We start from the raw sequence: 19,982 nt of genomic DNA on the forward strand, positions 1-19,982 counted from the left end.
CATGTGCCTATTTTAGGCAATAAAGCTTGCTTTTTAGGGAAGTACTAGAACTTTTTGTCAAAAACCAGTTAATCTTTTTCACAAATAATTCTGGTTATGATGTTTTATTGACCAGTCCAAGATCAGCCCGTTACCTGAAGAGGGTGCACACTGGGTCTCCTTCCACTGAGCTGCAGTGGTGTGTGGCACCTGCTTTGGACATAGTGCAAGAGCTGCTCTCCCTCCTAACGCTTCCTGAGCACCTCTTTAAACACAGGCTGCCCGAGGTGAGCAACGGACCTTACACATCCCATCCTCTTCCTGCCACCCACTGTCATTTGTCTGCTAGATGCCACCCTTTGTTGGTGACTGAGGGAAATCTCTAGGGAGATGGATGAAAGGATAATAAAAATGGTAAAAACTGCACAAAATGAAAGCTCAACAGCAGTAGAAACGCATAAAACCCAGGAAGCCCTTCTGTAACAGCTCTTTTTAGCAGAAGAAGGCTCAGCTGGGGTTGCTACAAGGAATAAGGCTGAATTAATTAGTTTCTCTGTTTAGGTAATAATATCATTAATCATGATGAACCGTTTCGCAAGGAGGCTGATATTCAGCACTGCGTAATTCCACAGGAATCCCGCCGCAGTGCAGCATTATTGATGGGTCATCCTCCGCAAGCGTAAGAGCAATGCCTCCTGATACAGTAAATGGCAAACCGCTGATTTCCTTTTAATATTCAGGCTGCCACAACATCAGTCATGATGAATTCTTCTGGCACCGGTGTGGCTGCAATAAGCCATCCTTCAGGAATGCCAGGGGAGCATGGCATTGATTTAATGCTTGCTTCTTGAATTGTACACAAACCAAATGCTTCCAAAGGGTAGGGTCCACTTTCATATTTTTGCCAAGTGTGCCCTAACCTCCCCCCTTGCTCGCACTTTGCACCGGGAAGATGCAGCTCTGTGTTTAAGGGGGTGTCAAACAAGATGCCACGTTGGACAATGGCACCGGGTGAGAATTACAACCCCCCCGCCCAGCCAGCATTACCAGTATTTTTATGCCAAGTCCAACACACTTTTCCCTTCCACCACGTGTTAAATGTTCCTCCAATTTCAGCTGGGAGAGCAGGTGCTGATTTTTAATGCCTATTTTGTTTTAAGCCTCTTTTCATCAGATTAAGGACCCTGCTATTTTATTTCATTTTATTTTTTTATGCTCGGTAATTTAGTCACACGCAAACTTAAAAACAGAAGCTGTAACATGCTGTTAAAGCACAGTCGCCCACTGCTAAATCAGTTACTGAGAGCAAAGGGGCTCGGAGCACTTTTCCATGCCCCTGCAGATGTCTGCACTCAGCCTAGGGGAAGAGCCAGGGAAGGAAATGAAAATGCATGGGGAGAACAGTGCTCGAGGCGATAACTGTCCTGTAGCGATGCCGGGAGCGCGATTCCTTCAAACAAGCTGTGCTTCCTTCCCCACTCTGGCTTCTCCAGCAGCAGAAGAGGCAGGAGGTAGAGAGCACCAGGCGGAGAGCTGCAGCCCTTCTCTCCTCCCCAGGTCGTGTCCACCCCAGCCATCGCCTCCGAAGCGTTGCAACGTTCCTTCTGCCGGGAGAAATCCACAACCAAAATAACCCCCTCTCCCAGCGCCAGCCCCTTCCACGGGCTGCGGCTGCCTCTTCCCAGCCACCACGCACCATCAACACAGCGTCAGCGCTGGCTGCCACGCACAAACACTCAACTCCCTTTTTCATCCAAAATCAATGTTGTATTTATCTTCATTGATCTACAAGGAAACTGAATGTTTAAAATTACAGGGGGTGCAGGGGGGAGGATGGGGAGGGGGGGAAACAAGAGTTACAGAGCCAAGAAAATAGTAGCGGATGGCTGAATTAACTAGAGAGAAAAAGCCCAGGATATATAAAACATGGACACTGAAAAATAAAATAAGGGAGGGGGGAATGGTACAGCAAGTAAAACATGGCAAAATTTACATATGGATGAAAAGTAAAATTGGAAATAAAAAATAAATCATGCCAAAAAGCAGTTCAAGGCAGAACCACACTGAAACAAACATTTGCTTATGGTCTTCATGTACTATAGATAATATATCAGAATTTCTTTTTTTTTTAATCAACCATTAGACTTTTTTTTTTGCACTCCTAAAATTCTACTTTGTCTTGTATACAGATTCCAATAAGAACACTGCACAATTAGCACAAGGGGTCCACGGAAAATTGTCCTTGCTTGCCAGCGATCCTGCCCACAACACAAAAAAAGAGGAAAAAAAAAGGAAAAAAAAATAAGGAAAGGGTCTGCCGCATGGTACTGTGCCAGTTCCATCTGCTTTTGCCAGCTTGAAAAGTAGGAAACCAAAATTCCCTTCCAGGAGCGTGTCTCTCTTTCCTTCCTCGACGAACTGTCCCTTGTGTTTGGACAAAAAAATTCAGTCTCTCTTTTTTTTTGTTAAACACAAGCATCCTTCTTCCTGCCCGCACGCCACTTCCATGCTGTCTCCATAGTTGCGAGTTGGTTGTTTTTTGGGTTGCTTTTTTTTTTAAACCTTCCTCCCCCCAACATCCACTACGACCTGCCTCCGAGTTCTTGCATAGTTGAAGTATATATGCCGTACTTAGCTTTCTGAGCGTGAATTTCTGACTGTGACAAGAGTATGAGTTGTAACCATGTTAACAAATAACCAGAGTGGTTCTAGAAACCATTTTTATAAAGTCTACCTATGTTAAGAATTTAATATTGGTGTACATTTATATTAACAGATTATTTACAGTTTGTTTTCTTTGTTTTTTTTTTCTTTTTGTTTAAAACAAGAAGTCAAAAAAAATTCCTCTTAAATTTCTGCATAATATAATAAGGCAAAAAACAAACAGTTTTGTACATTATTATTATTATTAATATTTTAATATATATCTGTAACTTCGGTTCCAAAGTACCAAGGTAAGTGATCAATTGGCCTCAGAAGGGAACCTCACAGTGGACTGTAAAACTACAGTATTTCCATAAATAATACTTTTAAGAAACCCTGGGTATTTTTTTCTTAAGGATCTGAGGCCTTTAAAATGCAAATTTAACTAAAAACAAAAGCAAAATTTCTTCTTTTTTTAAGTGAATAAAGAGCACAAAATTAAAAAAAATACAAATCCATTAAAAATGTTTCTCATATTTGGGAAAAAATGTACAAACTTGATATTCTTAACTCATTTTTTTTTAGCACAGAAATGAAAAACAAAACCAAAAAATCAATACCTATATATTAAATTCCCATTCTCAGCAACCTTCTTGTTGGAAAGTCTGCATCCCCGACCCCCTTATTTATGGAAATGTGCTTAACTTCTACAAATTTTACATTAAAAAAAAAGTTTACAGCAGTGCATTTTGTAAAAGGTTTGCTTTTTGTTTTTTTGTTTTTGTTGTTTTTCTCCTGTTTGTTTTTTTGTTTTGTTTGTTTGTTTTATATACAGGCGAGTTTAAAATTCAATGTTGGGGACTATCGTGCCTCTACTTCTTTGGGGTTCCTAGAGGGGGAATAGTCCCTGGACTCTGAGTTTGTGAGTGGGGTAGTCCTGCGTGGGGAGGCAGGTCTGGTGCTGCTCGCTGGTACCAGCGGTGGAGGGGCGCTCAGCGCTGCGGTTGGCGGGTTCCTGTTCAAAATCCCGTTGTGCATGGCAGTGGATGGACTCAGTCTGGGGTAATGCATCCCGCTTAAATGAGGCATGAAGGATGGCACGTGTGCCAGGTGACTTTCGATGGGGGACGAGTGCAAGTGGTGCATTCTGGCACGCTCAAGTTCTTCCCGTAAGTGCAAGCGCTCTCTTTCCTCCACTTGCCGCAACCGCTCCTGCTCTCGGCGGGCTTCCAGAAGGTTTTCGTGGTTATAGTCGTGTGGTTCCCTGTCTCTATAAGAACGCTCATGGTCGTAAAATCCAGATGTGGTGGGGAACCTATGGATAGGATCTGTCCGGAGCTGGAAGTCCATTCGACGGTGCAGGTCTAAGCTCCGGTAGGCATCTCGCAATGGGTCCCTCATTGGATCCCAAGAAAATCCAGGATGCGGCAGCCTCTCTCTTCCTGACAAAGGATTCATGCCTATGAGCGGGGTCATCATTCTGCTGCGGTCCAGAACATTCATGTTGTTCATCTGGTGCACGCTGCCCATGGAGATGGGCATAGAGGCAGCCATCGAGTGAGGCAACGATAATCCATGTAAAGTAGGTGGTGGGGGATGCTCCACCGATCGGGAGTGCTGTGAAGGTTCAGACCCTACCACCAGCACATCACTGTCTTCTTTCCTCTCCTCTTTGACTTTGATGTCATTCTTAATCTTCTGGAGGTCACCGGGAAGCTCTGTCTTTCTCTCCATATCCTTGCTCATTAGATTGGTAAGCTTCAAGCTCTCGCTTAGTGCAGGTTTGCTGTACGGGGATACAGACTGGATTACTGGCTTTGTGTTGTCCTCAGAGGGTCTCTTATCATGGCTTGGGGTCTCCTTCACTGGGGAACGGCTCTCTTTAATCTTGTGTTCTGCTATGGGTGGTTCTCTCAGACGGTCGGGGTGCTCTCGTTCAGGTTCTTTGGACCTCTCCCTTTCACTGAGGCTGACCTGCCTGATGGGATCGCTGGAGGTTTGGCTGTTGCTGCGGATGAGATTGCTTATCTGATGTGTCACTGGAGCTGATGCCGGTGAGGATCTGTTTGAATGTCTGTTTTTATCCAAGAGGTCCCTGTAAAAGGAGAGAACAGACATCCTTAGTTTTGAGGGAACAAACACACATGTGATGCTGGACAGGCCCAGCGCTGTGTCTAGTGTAATCCGAGAGCGCGCAGAAAATGATCTGAAAAGCTCTGCTGGCATCAGGTAGCCGTGACAACACAACACTAGGAGATAAGCGCTACGTTCTTTCCTATACTGTACAGAACAACAACGCTGTGAAGGTCTGCAAACCTGGGGACTGGACTGGGGATGCGTTTGAAAGAACAGTCCCTTCACCTTAAGGAACGGCCACTTCACTGAGGAATGGAGGGAAAGAGGAATTCTAGACAGTTTTTTTTTTTTTGTGTATTTATATATACATCCTGCTGCCAGACAATGATTTTCCTGCCTGCAACACCTTTAACTCAGGTTCCTTTCCTAAAATATGGACCCAGGCACACAACACAGAAGCCTGCAGAAACAAATGCAGGTCATCCACAAGACAGCCTTGTTGACTGGAAGCAGCCATAACGTGATGCTTTTCCCAAGAAGCTCCAGTAGATTTTTTTGTTGTTGGCAGCTTTGGTAGTTAAGCTACTGCATAAAGAAAAAACATCCTTAAATAAGCCATGAAACAGAGTGATGGACCTTGATTTCACGAGGACCTGCTATGAGGAACAAAGGGTTCGATGACAATGTCCATGGTTTAGAGACAGGCAGGAGAGTGGGGTTTACCTTTCTAACTGCACCTCTGTCTGAGCAAGCCAATTAGTGACAGTTACTCCCACCTTTTTAAGAGGGGAACAAATAATGCTTACCTCTTAAAAGCACTTTGCTCTGAATGAGACACACTTTAGTGCAAAGTATGATGGTGTGACTGAGAGAACCGCATTATGCAGCTGAGAGGCTCACTCATGCCCACGTTTTATGCCGGGTTTGCTTTCGAGACCTCCAAGTGCTGAAAGCTGGAGGTGTTTCAGGGAGTTGTGGAAGCATTTATCTCTTGGGATTACGTTTGCTAACCCAGACTTCTTCCTCTGCGGTAGTCCTGATTGCTGGTCAAGGATGTGGTTTATTAAAACCATGTCCAACCAGGGATGCTGAGGACAGCTCAAGCTGAATTAATAGCAGTGTAATGGAGATGTTAACCCCCGTGTGAACGCTCTTGAGTGTAAAGTGACCTTGGTTTGCAAATGAAGTGCACTAAAACCGAGAAGGGAGCTTCCATCTGAATGACTTTCCATGCAAGGGTGTCAGACAATTTAACATTCAAGCAAGATGATTTTCAGCCTATTGCTTCCATATAACCCTGTTCACGGGCACTGCCTGAAGAGTTCATTAAAAGCACTCCAGGCAAACTCTGACCCCCCTACCACCACTCAAATACACACATTTAAGGCTTGCAGGCTGTTACCGCCTTCAAAGAAGCAGCCTGTTGGAGACAAGCAGGCTCTGAAACATAAAGGGCTTTATAGCTTCAAAATCATGTAACTGGAAGCTAATAAAGTAACCGAAGCCCAGGTGATCCCGTCCTGTCATCGTTAATAAGGGTTTGTCTACAATGCAATTTTTAAAAATCAGTTTTACTAATGGATATATCCACACTGCTCCAGACCCAGGCATTTGCATTTTTATCCTGTTAATGTCCAGCTAACATTTGTATTCATCAGCGTATCTGCACAGTAACAAGAACTAGACTGACTCCGAAGGACCCATCACAACGCTGCCTTCATGGTTTCAGAATATACAGCAATCCTAAAGCAACTGCACTGAAAACAACCAAGTGCACCCTGAAAACACAGTGACACAAGCACTGCCCGAGCCTGGTGCTTGTTATTAACCTACCAGTGGGGACTGGCACACCGTATTTCCACTGAGGACAAATCCTAAAAGGCAAAGAAGCATTTTCTGTATTGCTAGTACTTGTGCTTATCTGAAGGAGAGGCCTACCAGGTGCTTCAAAGACAAGCAACGTTTCGCTCTAAAGATGATTTTAAGATTGGAAAAAATAGAAAAAATATAGAGTAAAAAGAAGCCTAGAAGAAAGTGCTCAGAAGCACACACTGCTCACCTTTCTTTGTCTCTGTCATCTTTGCTCAGAGAAAGATCCCTCTTCTCTGGCTCTCGCTCTCTGTCTCTGTCATGGTTCGTCACTGAGGAGCTTCGTTCGGAATCAGTGGGCTTGGGCCACTGTGGAGGTGTTGGGAAGGACGGTGGGGTCCGATGGAGTCTATTCCATGGCTCATGGGGATTATTGAAATTCTGCAGGTTTGGGCCATCTTTATGAGTAAAAATGTTGTTGTGAGCTAAAATAATGGAAGGGGGGGGAAGAGTTAAAAGTAATTCAGACCAAATAATTACACATACATTTTTCACAATGCTAATCACAACCAGAACTGTTCTCTCGAGACTTTTTAATGTGGAGCTTATGGTGAGGAGGAGCTACTAGCAGGTGGACACTTCAACACTGGGTGTAAGATCCACCAGCTCTTTCAGGGCTGTTGGCGGAAGAAGCTTTAACAATACATCTGTGTAATTCAGAGATGACTGAAAAGGCCCAGCTCCTCTTCTCCCCCAAACCCTAGCAAGAGTTCCAGCATAAAAGCAATATTTTTCCTCAGCTCCTCTCACTGGCAGAAACTTTAACTTATGCGTAGTTACAAGCAGTCAGCTGCCTGCAGCTGAGGATTCAGGGACTTTTTTGTTAAAGAAACCAGACTAGTTGGTGGTATGTATGTGTGTGCATGAAAACAGAGCTTGACTATAGGGTTTTCAGAACAGTCACTAGATTTTCCTCCATCAATCTTCAACTGATTCCTGTTGCACCATGAGATGCAAAAGCATGCTCCCTTATGTGTGGCTCTCAAAGCACGTTTTGACTACAGGTAGCATGTTTTTGTAGTAAAATCATTTAGACAGGTAATTTACACTTCAGACAATCATTACAGAGGGATTCTACACGCTGAATTAGGAGAATCATCAATAGCTGTCCCAATGCACATCTTCACCGTTGAAGGGTGTTACTTTAGGTACCCGTAGGGCCCCAGAACTCAGTGGGGTCTTGCAGCTCTAGCACCTCTAGGAGCACACAAGGTACCAACCTTCAGCAGCAAGGAGACATAGAGCACAGCTAGTGATGTCTGTGATACGCAGAAAAGCTCCCACCGCAGAGACCTGGAAATCTTAGGTGCAGTGTTTTCAGATAGGAGAATGGAGGTTAGGAATTAAACTTCTTTAAAAACTACCACCAGCTGCTGTAAATATTAGCATGTGGCTTTTCTGGAAGGGATGTTTGTCTGCAGTAACCCAGCCAGTACTTACTCAGAGCATGACTGCCTAATCCTCCAAAGGCATTGCTGCCTAAGTTCCCAAGGCCGCTGAAGGTGCTTGACCTGCTAAATGGATCTGGAAAGGCAAACAGGGATTTAGCAGGCATTTAGCCAAGAATGTTGGAGAATGAAACGCACCCCTCCCCTTCTTTACGGGCTGAATCCAAGTAGGATTAGGCCAGACTTTAAGCTGATCCTTCTCATTGCAAGGTTCTTTGCACAGAAAATTCCCATCATGTTAAAATGGAGAAGGGATTCAGTGCTCACTCTGCAAACAGGTGCTGTAATAAACTTTGCTTTGCCAGTCAGAGGGGAGGTAGAAATTAAAGTCTAATAGCTGAAATTAAGGTGGCTGCTGCTGAGCTATAACTCTTCCTCCTTATCAGTACTAATAGCAGCAGTAGCATTGCAATTGCCTTGGAAGAAGAACCTCTGCAGGCTGCTTGCTCAGCATATTGAGGGGATGCATCGCTTCATTCTTGTTTCTGTACACAACTTTCTACCTTTGTAATAGTGCACAGAGACAGTCCTAAGCTAATGGCTATGGATACACATCCTTACACCAACCAACATTTGCCTGTTTGTGCTTAAATCCTCTCCCGTTATAGCTTCCTTGATCCCAATGGTGGTGGAAATGATAGTGTAGCCTTAGGAGCTACTATGACAAAGGCATGGGAGGCTTGTATCCCGAGGCAAAACATGAATCTTACCTTTTCTAGTCAAATGTCTGACTATTTGGCTCCTGGCACTTGTCACTTTTTATAAAAAGTCCTGCCCTTTTTTTCTTTAAAGTACCCATCATCAGTAGAGGTTCCTCTCTGAGCAGATATAGCCCAACTCAGGTTTCTGCACTTCAGAGATGGCTATGGATTAACTTATATTGGTGTACTTGTTTTCTTTCCTACTGGTCATGTCTAAACAATTCCTCCTTCTTCTCACTGGCTTTTTGACTGTTTCTTCAAAGTCTTTACCTTGCTGTGTTACAGGAGGTGCAATGTTCTCCACTTCCTTACAGATATCCTTACATTTAAAATATCAAGGCAAACAGCACAAGTAGTTCGGATCTTTAAGCAAACAGCTATTTGCTTATTTACTTATTTTTAAATACTTGCTCTTGCCCTTCCTCTTTGATAGTAAGTAGTACAGTGACTCTGTAGAGATACAGCTATTTCTGACAGAATGTTCAGGGATTGATGTAAATTTGGGTATTTGCAACAGAAAAAAAGTCTACTAGGTCACGTGGCATGCCACATTTACTGATTGGATGAGTGTTACTAAAACTTTAATCAACAGAACTTGAACTTTAATTAGCAGTGAGCTCCTTGTGAGCTTCTAAAATGAGGAAATTGGAGAAAATTGGGCTCTACTTACTGCCAATTAGGAAACCGAAAGCCTGGCAAAATGTGCAGAACAGCTATTTGCCAGGAACTGTTCAGTGAACTTTAACAAAGAACCTGGCCAAGAACTTTGATAGGTGAGAAATGGTATGGGAGGAGCCGATTTTAAGCCGTGGCTTGTTCGGGTACTTTTGCATATATCTCCTCCCTATTTCCTGGGGTAAGCTCAGCGGCACAGATGGGCTCTACAGGTCACAGTTCGGCTCCTGCGCAGCGCCCCAGTGGTGACAGCCTCGCCTGCCCTGCAACGCCCTCTTCTCTTGCAGGAGAGGGTCTGCTAATCCTGCCCCCCTCTTTTGGAGGAGAGCAGAGGCTGGGGGGATGGGAGGGCTTCTGGTTCCTGAGACTGCTTAAGCCTCTCCCTCCCCTAGTGCTACAGCGCCCTGAGGCAGGACCACAGCGGAGAGCCAGGAAAGGGTCGGAGGTGTGGAGGTGAAGGCAGGGTTTACTTACACTTACCTGCCAAGTGGTTAGTGGGCAGGAAACTGCTGTGGTGAGGTGATGGACCAAAAGGGGTGGTGGCTGGATGTGTCGCACCTGTGAGAACAAGAGCCCTCTTTAGTTCAGTGGCAAGTGACTGCTGGCACACACAGAAGTCCTGATCATCACATTCAAGAGCCAGATGGAAAGGTACTGGCCAGCTTTAAACACGGCACACGCAGGGGAAGACCCCAAACATCAGCAGAGAGAGCTACAGGCAGGGTTTTTCCAAGTGCCCTTTAAAGGAGTCTGTGGGCACTAGGAGGCAGGAGGAGACCTTGCACTGAGTGTTGCTGCTCACCTGTGTTAAAAGGAAGAAGTGAATCTCTCTGTCTGGCATTTTCAGTCATTACTCTGTGTTTACATTAAAAAGGGTCAGCCCAGGTTATGGGCCCAGACAGAAGGTGCTCGGAAGCGACTGATTAGAGTCTATATGAAACAACTATTAATGACAGGCACACAGAGAACATCCATCATGCCTCTCCCATGAGAGCTCCATCTACGCTCTCACATCTGTCCCTGCATCCACAGGTTCCCCCCTGCAGTATTTTTTTCCCTTTCCTAGACAGTGCTCATTGCCACGGTGCCACACTACCTTGTGGGAAAGGAACACCACTGCTGAGCACACTGGATTATGTTAGGTTGAGGCAAGGGGTGAGAATGGGCCGAGACAACCAGATCTGTCCTGTATTTGAAGGTGGACCTGGCTCAGGCAGAAAATTCTGCTCTCATTTCAAAGCAGAAAATGGGAGATTTGCCTCCTCTGCAGGCAGATGCACGTGGACCCTAAGGGGTTTGCAACCACAGTGTGAAAAGAACTGCTGCTACCTGACGCTAGGGTACATGTTTATTGGAGGATTAACTCCGACATATTCTGCGAATAGCAGTATGTTTGGGCAATCTCACGGGCCTGGCTTTTGCCCCCTGTGATTAGTAGAGATGATTTTTAGGATGCACCTGAAATCAACTTTTGAATATTTACGTTTCAGATGTGTGACAAAATGTTTCTGTGGCTCAAGTACTACACTGACAAGACCAGCCCTCCCCAGCCCTTTCGACTGTGACCATCCTTCTGGTGCCTCCGCCCAGCCAGGACTTCCAACTACTGCAGACAAAGCAGAACTAGCAACAATCGTAACTTTCAGGAGCTGCCTGGATGCAAAACCAACTTCTGTCTCCCTTGCTGAAAGCAAGACCTGCCATACCTGTGCATTAATGGTCTCGTTTCTTTAGAAATTGGTAATTCTACACAATGACAGAGGCAGCACTTTCCTGAGGACAATTTAAGTCATGCGAAAAATAGACCAACATCTAAGCAAAACCTTTCAGGGCTCTTGTCCCGCATATTTTGTTGATAAAAAGTTAACCTCCCTTCCTACTGGCAGGAGTAACAGGTCAACACCAGTGAACATCAGCAGCCACACTGGGCATAAACACAGGCTCTTCACTAACAGCAACTATCACTGCTTTCTCAAGTGATAACTTTCTATTATAGGAAAGAGGATTATGATCCTTCTCCTCCCACCTGGCACTCCAGATCTCCTGTTACCTTCACCACAAAGACTTCTGCCTTCTCTGTGGCCCATACAGATGATTCCCCCACCAGTGGCAGACCTGCTCTGGTAAGTTCCTGCTCATTATCTCCAAGCAACATCAAATGCATGTTTCCACCATACGTTATCAGTGCTGATAACATCATGGAAGGTCACAGCAAAAGTCAGGGGAAATGGAGGGAAGAAATTAATAAACACAGGGGAAACTGCATTCTGAACAAAGCCCAAACAGCGTTTTATGGAGGTGCTGATCATCTCCTGACCCGGTGTTTCTTGGTGACAGAGCTGAACAACAGACGGTCGTTGTAAAATGCACCCATGTGTTCAGAAGATGAGCTGACTATAAAATCAGAGAAGGAAACAGTACTGCATATCCCTTACCAGCATGGGCACCACAAACCTGAGCAGCCAGAAAATGAGTTGAGGAAACTTGAGAGAGACCACAGCAATGAGGCCTGGAGTTATCTATAAACATTCTGACTGCTCCAATGCTTCAAGACGGATGGAGACTGTCATCTTTCTAATCCTTTAAGATTTCAGAAGGTGTATAATGGATAGGAGATTTCTTCAAAGGAGACGGCTTACAAACTCAACTACACAGGCTGATAATAAAATCCTCCAGAGAAAGCCAGGAGCGGCATTGCATGCTGTCAGGTGGTTATTAAACATAGCGCCTGCCAGGCAGCCAAACATCCGTCCTGAAGACAGGTGGCCCTAAGATAACTTATGTCTCCCACAGTAACCAGGCAATGCAGCAGAACCAATGATTCACATCAACTGCACGCTTGTTCGATAAGGTGAAAAGAATGCCTCGGATATTGCAGAGTAAAAGATTTATTCATCTATATATTACAGCTGCAGTGTTTGTTCACTTTGATAGCACTCTTTACCTAGATTTACCGTGTGATGCCTCTTGTGATTAATGTACTCATGGACAAGTTGCTGTAAGGTTGTTTATCTCTAGTGAAAGTTTTCTATTAATTTGCCTTCTTTAATGTTTCTATTCCATACTACTTGCCTTCTTCCTTTTATGAATGGAAAAGCAAGCCATGCTCGCATCTTTAAGACAAGAAGTTCAAGATACTGACTGGACTGGTGCTTTTGTGCCTGTTAGGGTAAACTCTGCCCTATATAACCCTCAGCAGCAAAACCACACACAAAACAAGATTCTTGTAACAACCACACAGGAAAGACTGAGGATGGTGATAAGGGAAGAGCCACCAGAGAAAAACAGTCAGAGGTTTGTAAATAAGCTGTGCTTATGCATGCAAGCAAATGCAATAAATACCTTACTCCCACACTTATTAAGGTACCTTTACAGAGACCAAGATACAGGGTAGCATCCTACAACGTACAGCCAACACCTGCACTGATTATATGTGGTACAAATGCGCATTTGATGTTTAAGAATTTCCATCCATAGACAGCGGCAAAAAGACTGAACCACTGCTGGAGCTCCTGAAGGCTATCTGACAACTGCAGCTGAATATCAATTCTCACAGAGGTTTCAGCTTGATCCTCATCTGTTGCAGTTACGTTGGGGACAGAATTAAAAACATTTCTAACTCATTCATTTCAACGGGGTTGAACCAAGGCTGAATATGATCATGTCTGCCCCGAGTTAGAATGAGAGCGCAATACTGCATCATCAAGCCAGAGTAAAGATAGGAAAGAAAATGACAATATCTGCCAATTAATTACATACTCAGAGAGCTAAGTCACACCTCATCAACTGACAGAGCCCATTCAGAAGGCAGACTTGAGCATCTCAAACACAGAAGGAAAATCTGAAAAAGTATAGGGGGAAAGTTAACCCCAGGAACAGAACAAAACCAACACTTGGTTGATGGACATCCACGTGAATTCAGAGAGACCTCCAAAACTAGAATGTCAGACTTGCAGACTCCTGCAGTCAGAGCCATCAAGAACAGCACAGTGAGGCTTAATGCACTTTGGTAATTGCATTAATTGTAATTACTTCTCCAACAGATTGGAAAGCAATCGATCAATGTAAAGTGTATTTAATTCTTTGTTTTCAAAAAATTCAATATGCCATTTTAAGCGAGATTGCTGGACTTCATAACACACAGGGGGATTTTATATTTAAAACTCAAACACTTGCCAAATACACCTTCTGTGATATTGTCAATGCTGTTACGGAAGTCCTCCTTTTACAAAAAACACTTGTTTTCAGAAAACAAACAGAAGCTTGGTGAGTGCAGGAGCTAAGAAGAATAACACGGCAAATACAAAAGCAAGAAAGAGACCAGGGCCATTTCCAATCCTGTGCAATGGAAACATTTTCAAGTGTTTTGTCAAAATTGCTTTTAAAAATCACTCCATAGCCTATTAATCAGGCACATAAGAACCAGCTGCACAGACACAAATGTAAGAGCCAAGTGCTGCAGCGCAGTGGCGTGTGGAGGACCCTGCACTGAAGGGGGTGGCAGAGCCCAGCTCAGCAGCTCGGAGAGCCCAGTAGTCCCAGCTGTCACCAGTGCCCCCGCACCCCTCTGAACCAATCCTGCCTGCTTCAATTTTCGAGGCACACAGAGCTTAGAGACACACATTATACATACTGACTTTTTTTTTACAACAAATGATGATCTTCCCTTACCTGTAGTAGAAAACAGAGGCCTGGCAAGATCCTGTGGATAATGGAAACCTGGAAACACTCCAGGGGCGGGAGGTCTGCTGAACAGGTCAAGTTTACCACCTATCTCTAGCTTGTGGGGATCCAGCTGCATTTGCTGTCAAATGATATAAAAACAATCTCATTATACACTTTCTTTTCTATGGGAGAAAAAGAGAGAGAGAGTTCAGGCTCACTCCTGCTTAGCCCTGCCAAGGACACTTAGCGAGAGTGACAGTAGCATTTCTGGTCACGTACCGCGGCCATGCTCTGACAGCATCTCTAAGGCCATTTTGCTCCACAGCCTCTCAGCTGCCTGCCTCATTCGCATGAGTACGGGCTGAAGTGAGCTCTCAGCCCCTCAGCACACACAGTGGAGCATGCAACATGATACACTGAACGCGCTGCACCCCAGGATGAGTTGGCCTCTCAGCCTGATGAAAAATATTCTGCAGGCAGAAAGCTGCCAACAAAAGTCTTGAGCTGGGTGACAGACTCATCTGTTCTGCTTCTCTGGTTTGGAGAGAGAGAGATGTTCCTCAACTATGCCTTTCCTGCAGCTACTATAGCTCAGTACGCAGACAAGGTCGAAGGATTAAGAAAATTATGAGGCTCCTCTAGAGGCTATTTTTATCCTTCCCCTGTAGAAGTAAGCTTGGACAGAACTACACCTAAGTCATATAAGTCTCTCAGTAGCTTAAAGGTGGTATATTTGCTCATAAAAAATTCAGAAATGCACAACTTGTAGAGGGTCTAATTACAGTGCACCTACTTAAGCACTGAATAGTTTTCATTAATGGGACAATAAAATCACAGCAGGAATGAAAAATCTAACATTTGAGATCAATGAAAATTAAAATTACAGCATTTATGAAAAAATAAAATGCTAGAGAAGTCCCATTATCAGCTATTCTGCCTGCCACAGGGAGCTTTGAGCCTGTCAGCATCCCAGCATACCTGTGCCTTGCTTCCTCTTGAGTTTTAACCCCCTCCCTCTTCCTATCATCGCCGCAGTACAGAAAGCCCAACAATCTCTAATACAGTAACTATCAATACACTCGCTTGCTCTACGGTTTGTCCTTCACCATATTGGTCATTTAATGAGGAACGGGGTAATACTCCATACTCCACAGGAGGCATTAGTACAGAAGAGAAATGACACTAACATGTACCCTTTGATAAAAAGATGGATTTGTCGCAAAATCACACCCTGCCACCTCCTCCTTTCTTCTTCTCTCCTGGCTGTGGACTTAGAATCTCCCGCTCATTCTGCTACTCTTCAACCCACCTCCCTCGCCCTCAGATAAACTTTACAGTTGCCACAATAAATGTTAAAGGATTGAAAGTGTTAGTTAATTGATACAGGCAAGCTTGAGAATCACCAACATTAACTGCTTCCTGCTCATTACTTGCTAAAACATAATCTGTAAGACTTGGCACTGTTCCAGAAACTGTCTAAATTACCTTTATTTTTTGTTGGTGATGGTAGATCTGCCAGGCGATCTGTACATGAACCGCACACCACTTCCCAGGTTTCTGCAATGGAAAGCACAAGAATTTAGATTAATTTATACGTTAGCAATCTACATCAGATAGAACGTTTCATTTCCCTTACTGTCAAACAAGCAGCTAAGCAACGAGAAAGACTGATTACTACAACGGCACAATAGATGATCAACATTTTTTTTTCATACTGCAGCAGATGATGTTTAAATTAAGAAGGAAACAAGCAGGGAGAACGTGAGATGTGGGATGTCTTCCTCATCTCATAGAGACCTAAGATCTCTGCCTTGTTCTTTCTTACTTGCACTCCCCCCCTTCATAAACCAAAATAAATGTCAGTAAAGAACAGTATGCCATCCATGCTTAAGAGAAAGCAAGTCATAGTTAGCAGTTCTGCTTCTGAAAAAGGCTCTGTTCACTCATCCCTGCTGCACGGCAGCTAAGTCACGCATGGATATCATGGCTACTTGGGGAGGAAAAGGGTACGGACAAACAGCCACCAGGGATGAGCAGCGCCAAAGCTGAACGAGTTAATGTTTCTCAGCTGAGCTGCAGGGCATTTTTGTGGAACATCAGAAGCACAAATAAAACACATTGACCTAAGCCACTGAATCTGATCACTGGTGAATGTCTGTTCATGCTCACAGTCATTTACTTCTGTGACCCTTATTTCACACTGCAAACTGTTATTGCACATAAATGGATGCAAAATAAGGTCAGGATTCCACCCAAACATTATGAATCAGAAGCAGCTAAGAACTAACTATGACATTTTGATTTAAGCAGAGGATGAGCATGAAATTTTCTACTGGACATGTTACATTTCAAAAGCACATGCACAATATTTGAAGCGTGTGTGTATACAGATATATGTATATAAAATCCCCCACAAACCTTACTTACTCTTACTGGAGGCCTATAAGGGTCTGACACCTACGGAAAAAAATAAATAAAACAGAAGAAATAAAACAATCAGTCTTTCTAAAACTAGCCAATATACAGAAAGGTGGAGAACTTCCTTCCTCTGAACAAGCAGAAGCATTTAGAAAGCAATGTTCCAGAGAAGTCCCCTGTGACATGGAAAACCTAAAAGGCTTAAGGAAGGATTAAAACTTCTCTTTCATCCCTTGCACCAAACTCAGCAGAATTTTATGATAAACAAAGCTGCTTCATGCCAGCAACTGAACGGTTCAGTGCTTTTCTCCACCTTATAATCGTTCTGAAACGGAGTGCATAAAACTGCTCTCCAAGCAACGCTTAAAGGAAAGACCTTGAAGGGGTTTCCTGCCCCATTTCCCTCTGACTTTGTTCAAAGAAGTCAACACATCCCTTTGTATTCACAACTGGTGGGGACTACTGTTGTCTCACTAGAAAAAGAAACCTTTGTCCTGACTGCATATTCCCAGTCTAGAAGGCCAGTTTGCTTACCAGCTGCCATCTCTTTCTTTTTTTATTTAATGAGCTATCACCATGCTTACTGTAAATTCAGATAAGCTGAAAGAAATGTTATGTATTGTTGCCTACCCCTGGAGTCTTCTGCAGCAGCGTATGGTGGACTGTGCCCGGTCTACCTGCTACATCAATAGGGTTTGAAGTCTGAAAGACAAGAATAGAGAGTGAATAATACTGTATCATACCAGCGGTACATTTAACATCTCTATCTGATGTTAATGGCATTAATTAGTCCATGTTTGTACTGTACTTTGAACACGCATATTGCTACATTAGTGCTAAATGTTATCTCTTACTGACAGCCAACAGCATTTAACCACCATGTCATCTATCATCATTTAGCAGCAGTGACAGCATTACAGCAACACCCCTAAGACCCACTGAAATCACAACCCCATTGTGCTGCGCAGGAGGTAAGTGGATGGGAAGAGACAGTCCCTGCCCCCCAAGCTTATTCTTTAGACAAAACAAGCAGGCAGTAGGAGAGAGATTGAGAGAGGTGGATTGATTCCCTCCATGTTTCCCAGCATAGCAGTCAGGAACAGAACAACTCAAGCATCCTAGTCCCACATCCCACCTACTGGACCACGGCCCCTCTCTCTCTGGGGCTAGAAAACACAACGGCTAAAATGGCAACAGCCCATCTATTTGCTTTGACAAGGCAAAATGAGAAACCTTAGAATGTGCTTGTGGATCTTTTTTAGCTTTGCATTGTTTATCCCATCATTTTCCAGCAAGAATTAAACACCTCATTGAATGAATCCCTGTTCTTCCTCCTCCCCTGGATCCCACCTGTTGCCCTGTCCTAGACGATCCCTAAGAACTCGTTCGTCTTCTCACTCTGGCATTCATCCATCTCCCACTCCCAGAGCAACTGCACCTGGTGCCTCCACGCAGCTGAGTGCAGAGGGGCTAAACCTCATTCCCCAAGAGATTACTTTACTCACATTTTCGGTCAAATTATAGTAGATTTCAAATAGTCAAACTGTACAAGGAATGAATAAAATCATGGGTGTGGGAGGAAAGATAGGTTTTAATTTGTCTAAGACTACGTAACTTCCAGACTCATTAAAAAGAGAATTCTCCTGTGTGCATGTGTAGGTAAGTCAACTGACTCCCCCGGCAGATCTGTGCTCTCAGGGCCTGTCTGTTAGCTGAGGTATATATAAGGTGGCAAATAAGTTACAGCTATCATACAGGCAAGAGCTTTAAGATCACAACATGTTAATAGCATGGTGTCATTCTGTCCCTTTGTCCCCTAGAGAAAGATGGGAATGCTTCCTCCAGCAAAGTAGACGGAATACTTCTGACCTTTTCAAGTTCTTAGCTTGTGAGAAATGGCCTTCGGGAAACTCGCTGAGAAGTTTACCGTCAGCCTGGATTTATGTGCAGTGGATTTACACTCACAGCTGTAGGCAAGTGACACAGGAAGGGGAAAAACAAACCCAAGACCTCCGCTTCAGAAAGCAAGAAGTGCAGGATTCAGTGTGCCAAACCCAAATCATCAGGTCTGTAGCAATTATGAAGGCTTTAGTCAAACAGCTTGGGAGGGAGAGAGCATGGGAAAATGATGCAGTAATGACAACTAGAGTGGCTTTGCCCAGCGGTTCAGCTTGGTGTCCTCTAGGAAACTGGAAAACAATGTGCCAAAGTGGCAGACTCATTTCTCAAACTGTTCCTCTTGTTTTCAGATGCTAGACTGCATGTAAATACAGATCTCTGGCCAGAGATCGGTGATGCTGGTGATTAACCATGGCACCACAGCGTGACCTTGTGCTGCTTAAACTCAAGCTAGCAAATGTCCTATGTATCCATCATTAAAATGAGTTTAAAGCTAGTTATACTATAGCACTAAGAACTGTTTAAAGATGCAACAGGTCTGTGCTCACTTCTTCCTTCTTGCTTTATAACTGCTTCTCTTTGTTCTAAGGTATTTTACAGTGAGATGGTATCTATAAAGCTCTGTAATGAAGATGGAAACCAGGAGCACATGCTATTGGTCTATCAAGAGCTCCTCATTAACAGCAGCCTTACAGAAAACCTGAACCCTATTTTCACATTAGCAAAATTTTGCTAATTCCACCATATTTGTGCAGCTCTTTTTCTTGCATGGTCAAGCTCCCTAGCAGCTTGGGGTCTGCAGGGCCTCCCTGGCATCTCTTGCAAGAACAGCAACAATTAATACTGGCGGACAAACTCCACTGAGGGACAGCTATGTTCTCTCCCTCTTGCTTGCTCTGCTTAGATGCAACTGCTTCTCTTTGCCACCATACATAGAATTCCTGTTGAAAAAAAGGTATTTCTCATCCAAAAAATAAAATGTGTGGATGGGTACTGAGGAAATACTCCAGCTTCCATTAAAAACATTAAGTGGGAAGGCTTTAAAAGGCCTTACTTGCAGCAGTTGCTCATTACTGACTTCCACTGAGGTCAGTGAGACTGCTGAGAGAAGCAGGCTCTTGGTATGATTACAGAAATGCCCTTCCAAACGCAACCTGAAATGGCCCGGCTATAGTGTTGGTCCTTCAAGCCTTCTAACACAGTGGCTGAGCTCTATGGAAAAGCAGTTCAAGACAAGAAATCTCTAAAATCACGATATGTAAGGAAGCTAAACACACCACCTTAAAAACAGAGTAAATGACCCCTTTTCAAACTAATGCTACATAGATAGAACGCATATTTCTTGTTTGGAAAGATTTAACATTTTCTGTACATTTAAAAATAGTTAATAAAAAGAACATGTCTGGGAGAAGAAAACGCAGTGCACACCACAGAATTCATTGAAAATGGTGGTTATCATGGCAACATTTCCAAATGCCACTCAGTACTACTTGTAATGATATGTTACAGTTGCAGTGCACCTTTCAAACACACTATCTCAAACAAGCTTGCAGGCATTAATCAACCCTTATAAAACCCACTGGAAGATAACTTTACAGATGAGGAAGCT

At 43.8% G+C, this 19,982-nt stretch overlaps 1 protein-coding gene across 22 annotated transcripts in view; it reads right to left on the reverse strand.

Annotated features, from left to right (window-relative positions):
• Positions 1 to 304: 304 nt before the first annotated feature.
• Positions 305 to 19,982, reverse strand: part of FBRSL1 (fibrosin like 1) — a 539,160-nt gene continuing 519,482 nt past the window's right edge. For 6 of the 22 annotated variants that reach the window (XM_054082216.1, XM_054082224.1, XM_054082228.1 and 3 more), the window contains 8 exons: positions 17,105 to 17,176; positions 16,475 to 16,513; positions 15,542 to 15,613; positions 14,063 to 14,195; positions 9,872 to 9,949; positions 8,008 to 8,091; positions 6,758 to 6,992; positions 308 to 4,717 (listed from right to left, as the gene is read on the reverse strand). In XM_054082216.1, coding sequence (XP_053938191.1) covers positions 3,484 to 4,717; positions 6,758 to 6,992; positions 8,008 to 8,091; positions 9,872 to 9,949; positions 14,063 to 14,195; positions 15,542 to 15,613; positions 16,475 to 16,513; positions 17,105 to 17,176 — 1,947 coding nt within the window. In that variant the 3' untranslated portion in view covers positions 308 to 3,483. Of the gene's footprint in view, positions 4,718 to 6,757; positions 6,993 to 8,007; positions 8,092 to 9,871; positions 9,950 to 14,062; positions 14,196 to 15,541; positions 15,614 to 16,474; positions 16,514 to 17,104; positions 17,177 to 19,982 lie in introns of all 22 variants that reach the window. The other 16 variants (XM_054082217.1, XM_054082212.1, XM_054082230.1 and 13 more) reach the window with 11 other exon arrangements.

Source organism: Cuculus canorus, chromosome 17, assembly GCF_017976375.1.
Source record: "Cuculus canorus isolate bCucCan1 chromosome 17, bCucCan1.pri, whole genome shotgun sequence".
NCBI lineage: Eukaryota > Metazoa > Chordata > Aves > Cuculiformes > Cuculidae > Cuculus > Cuculus canorus.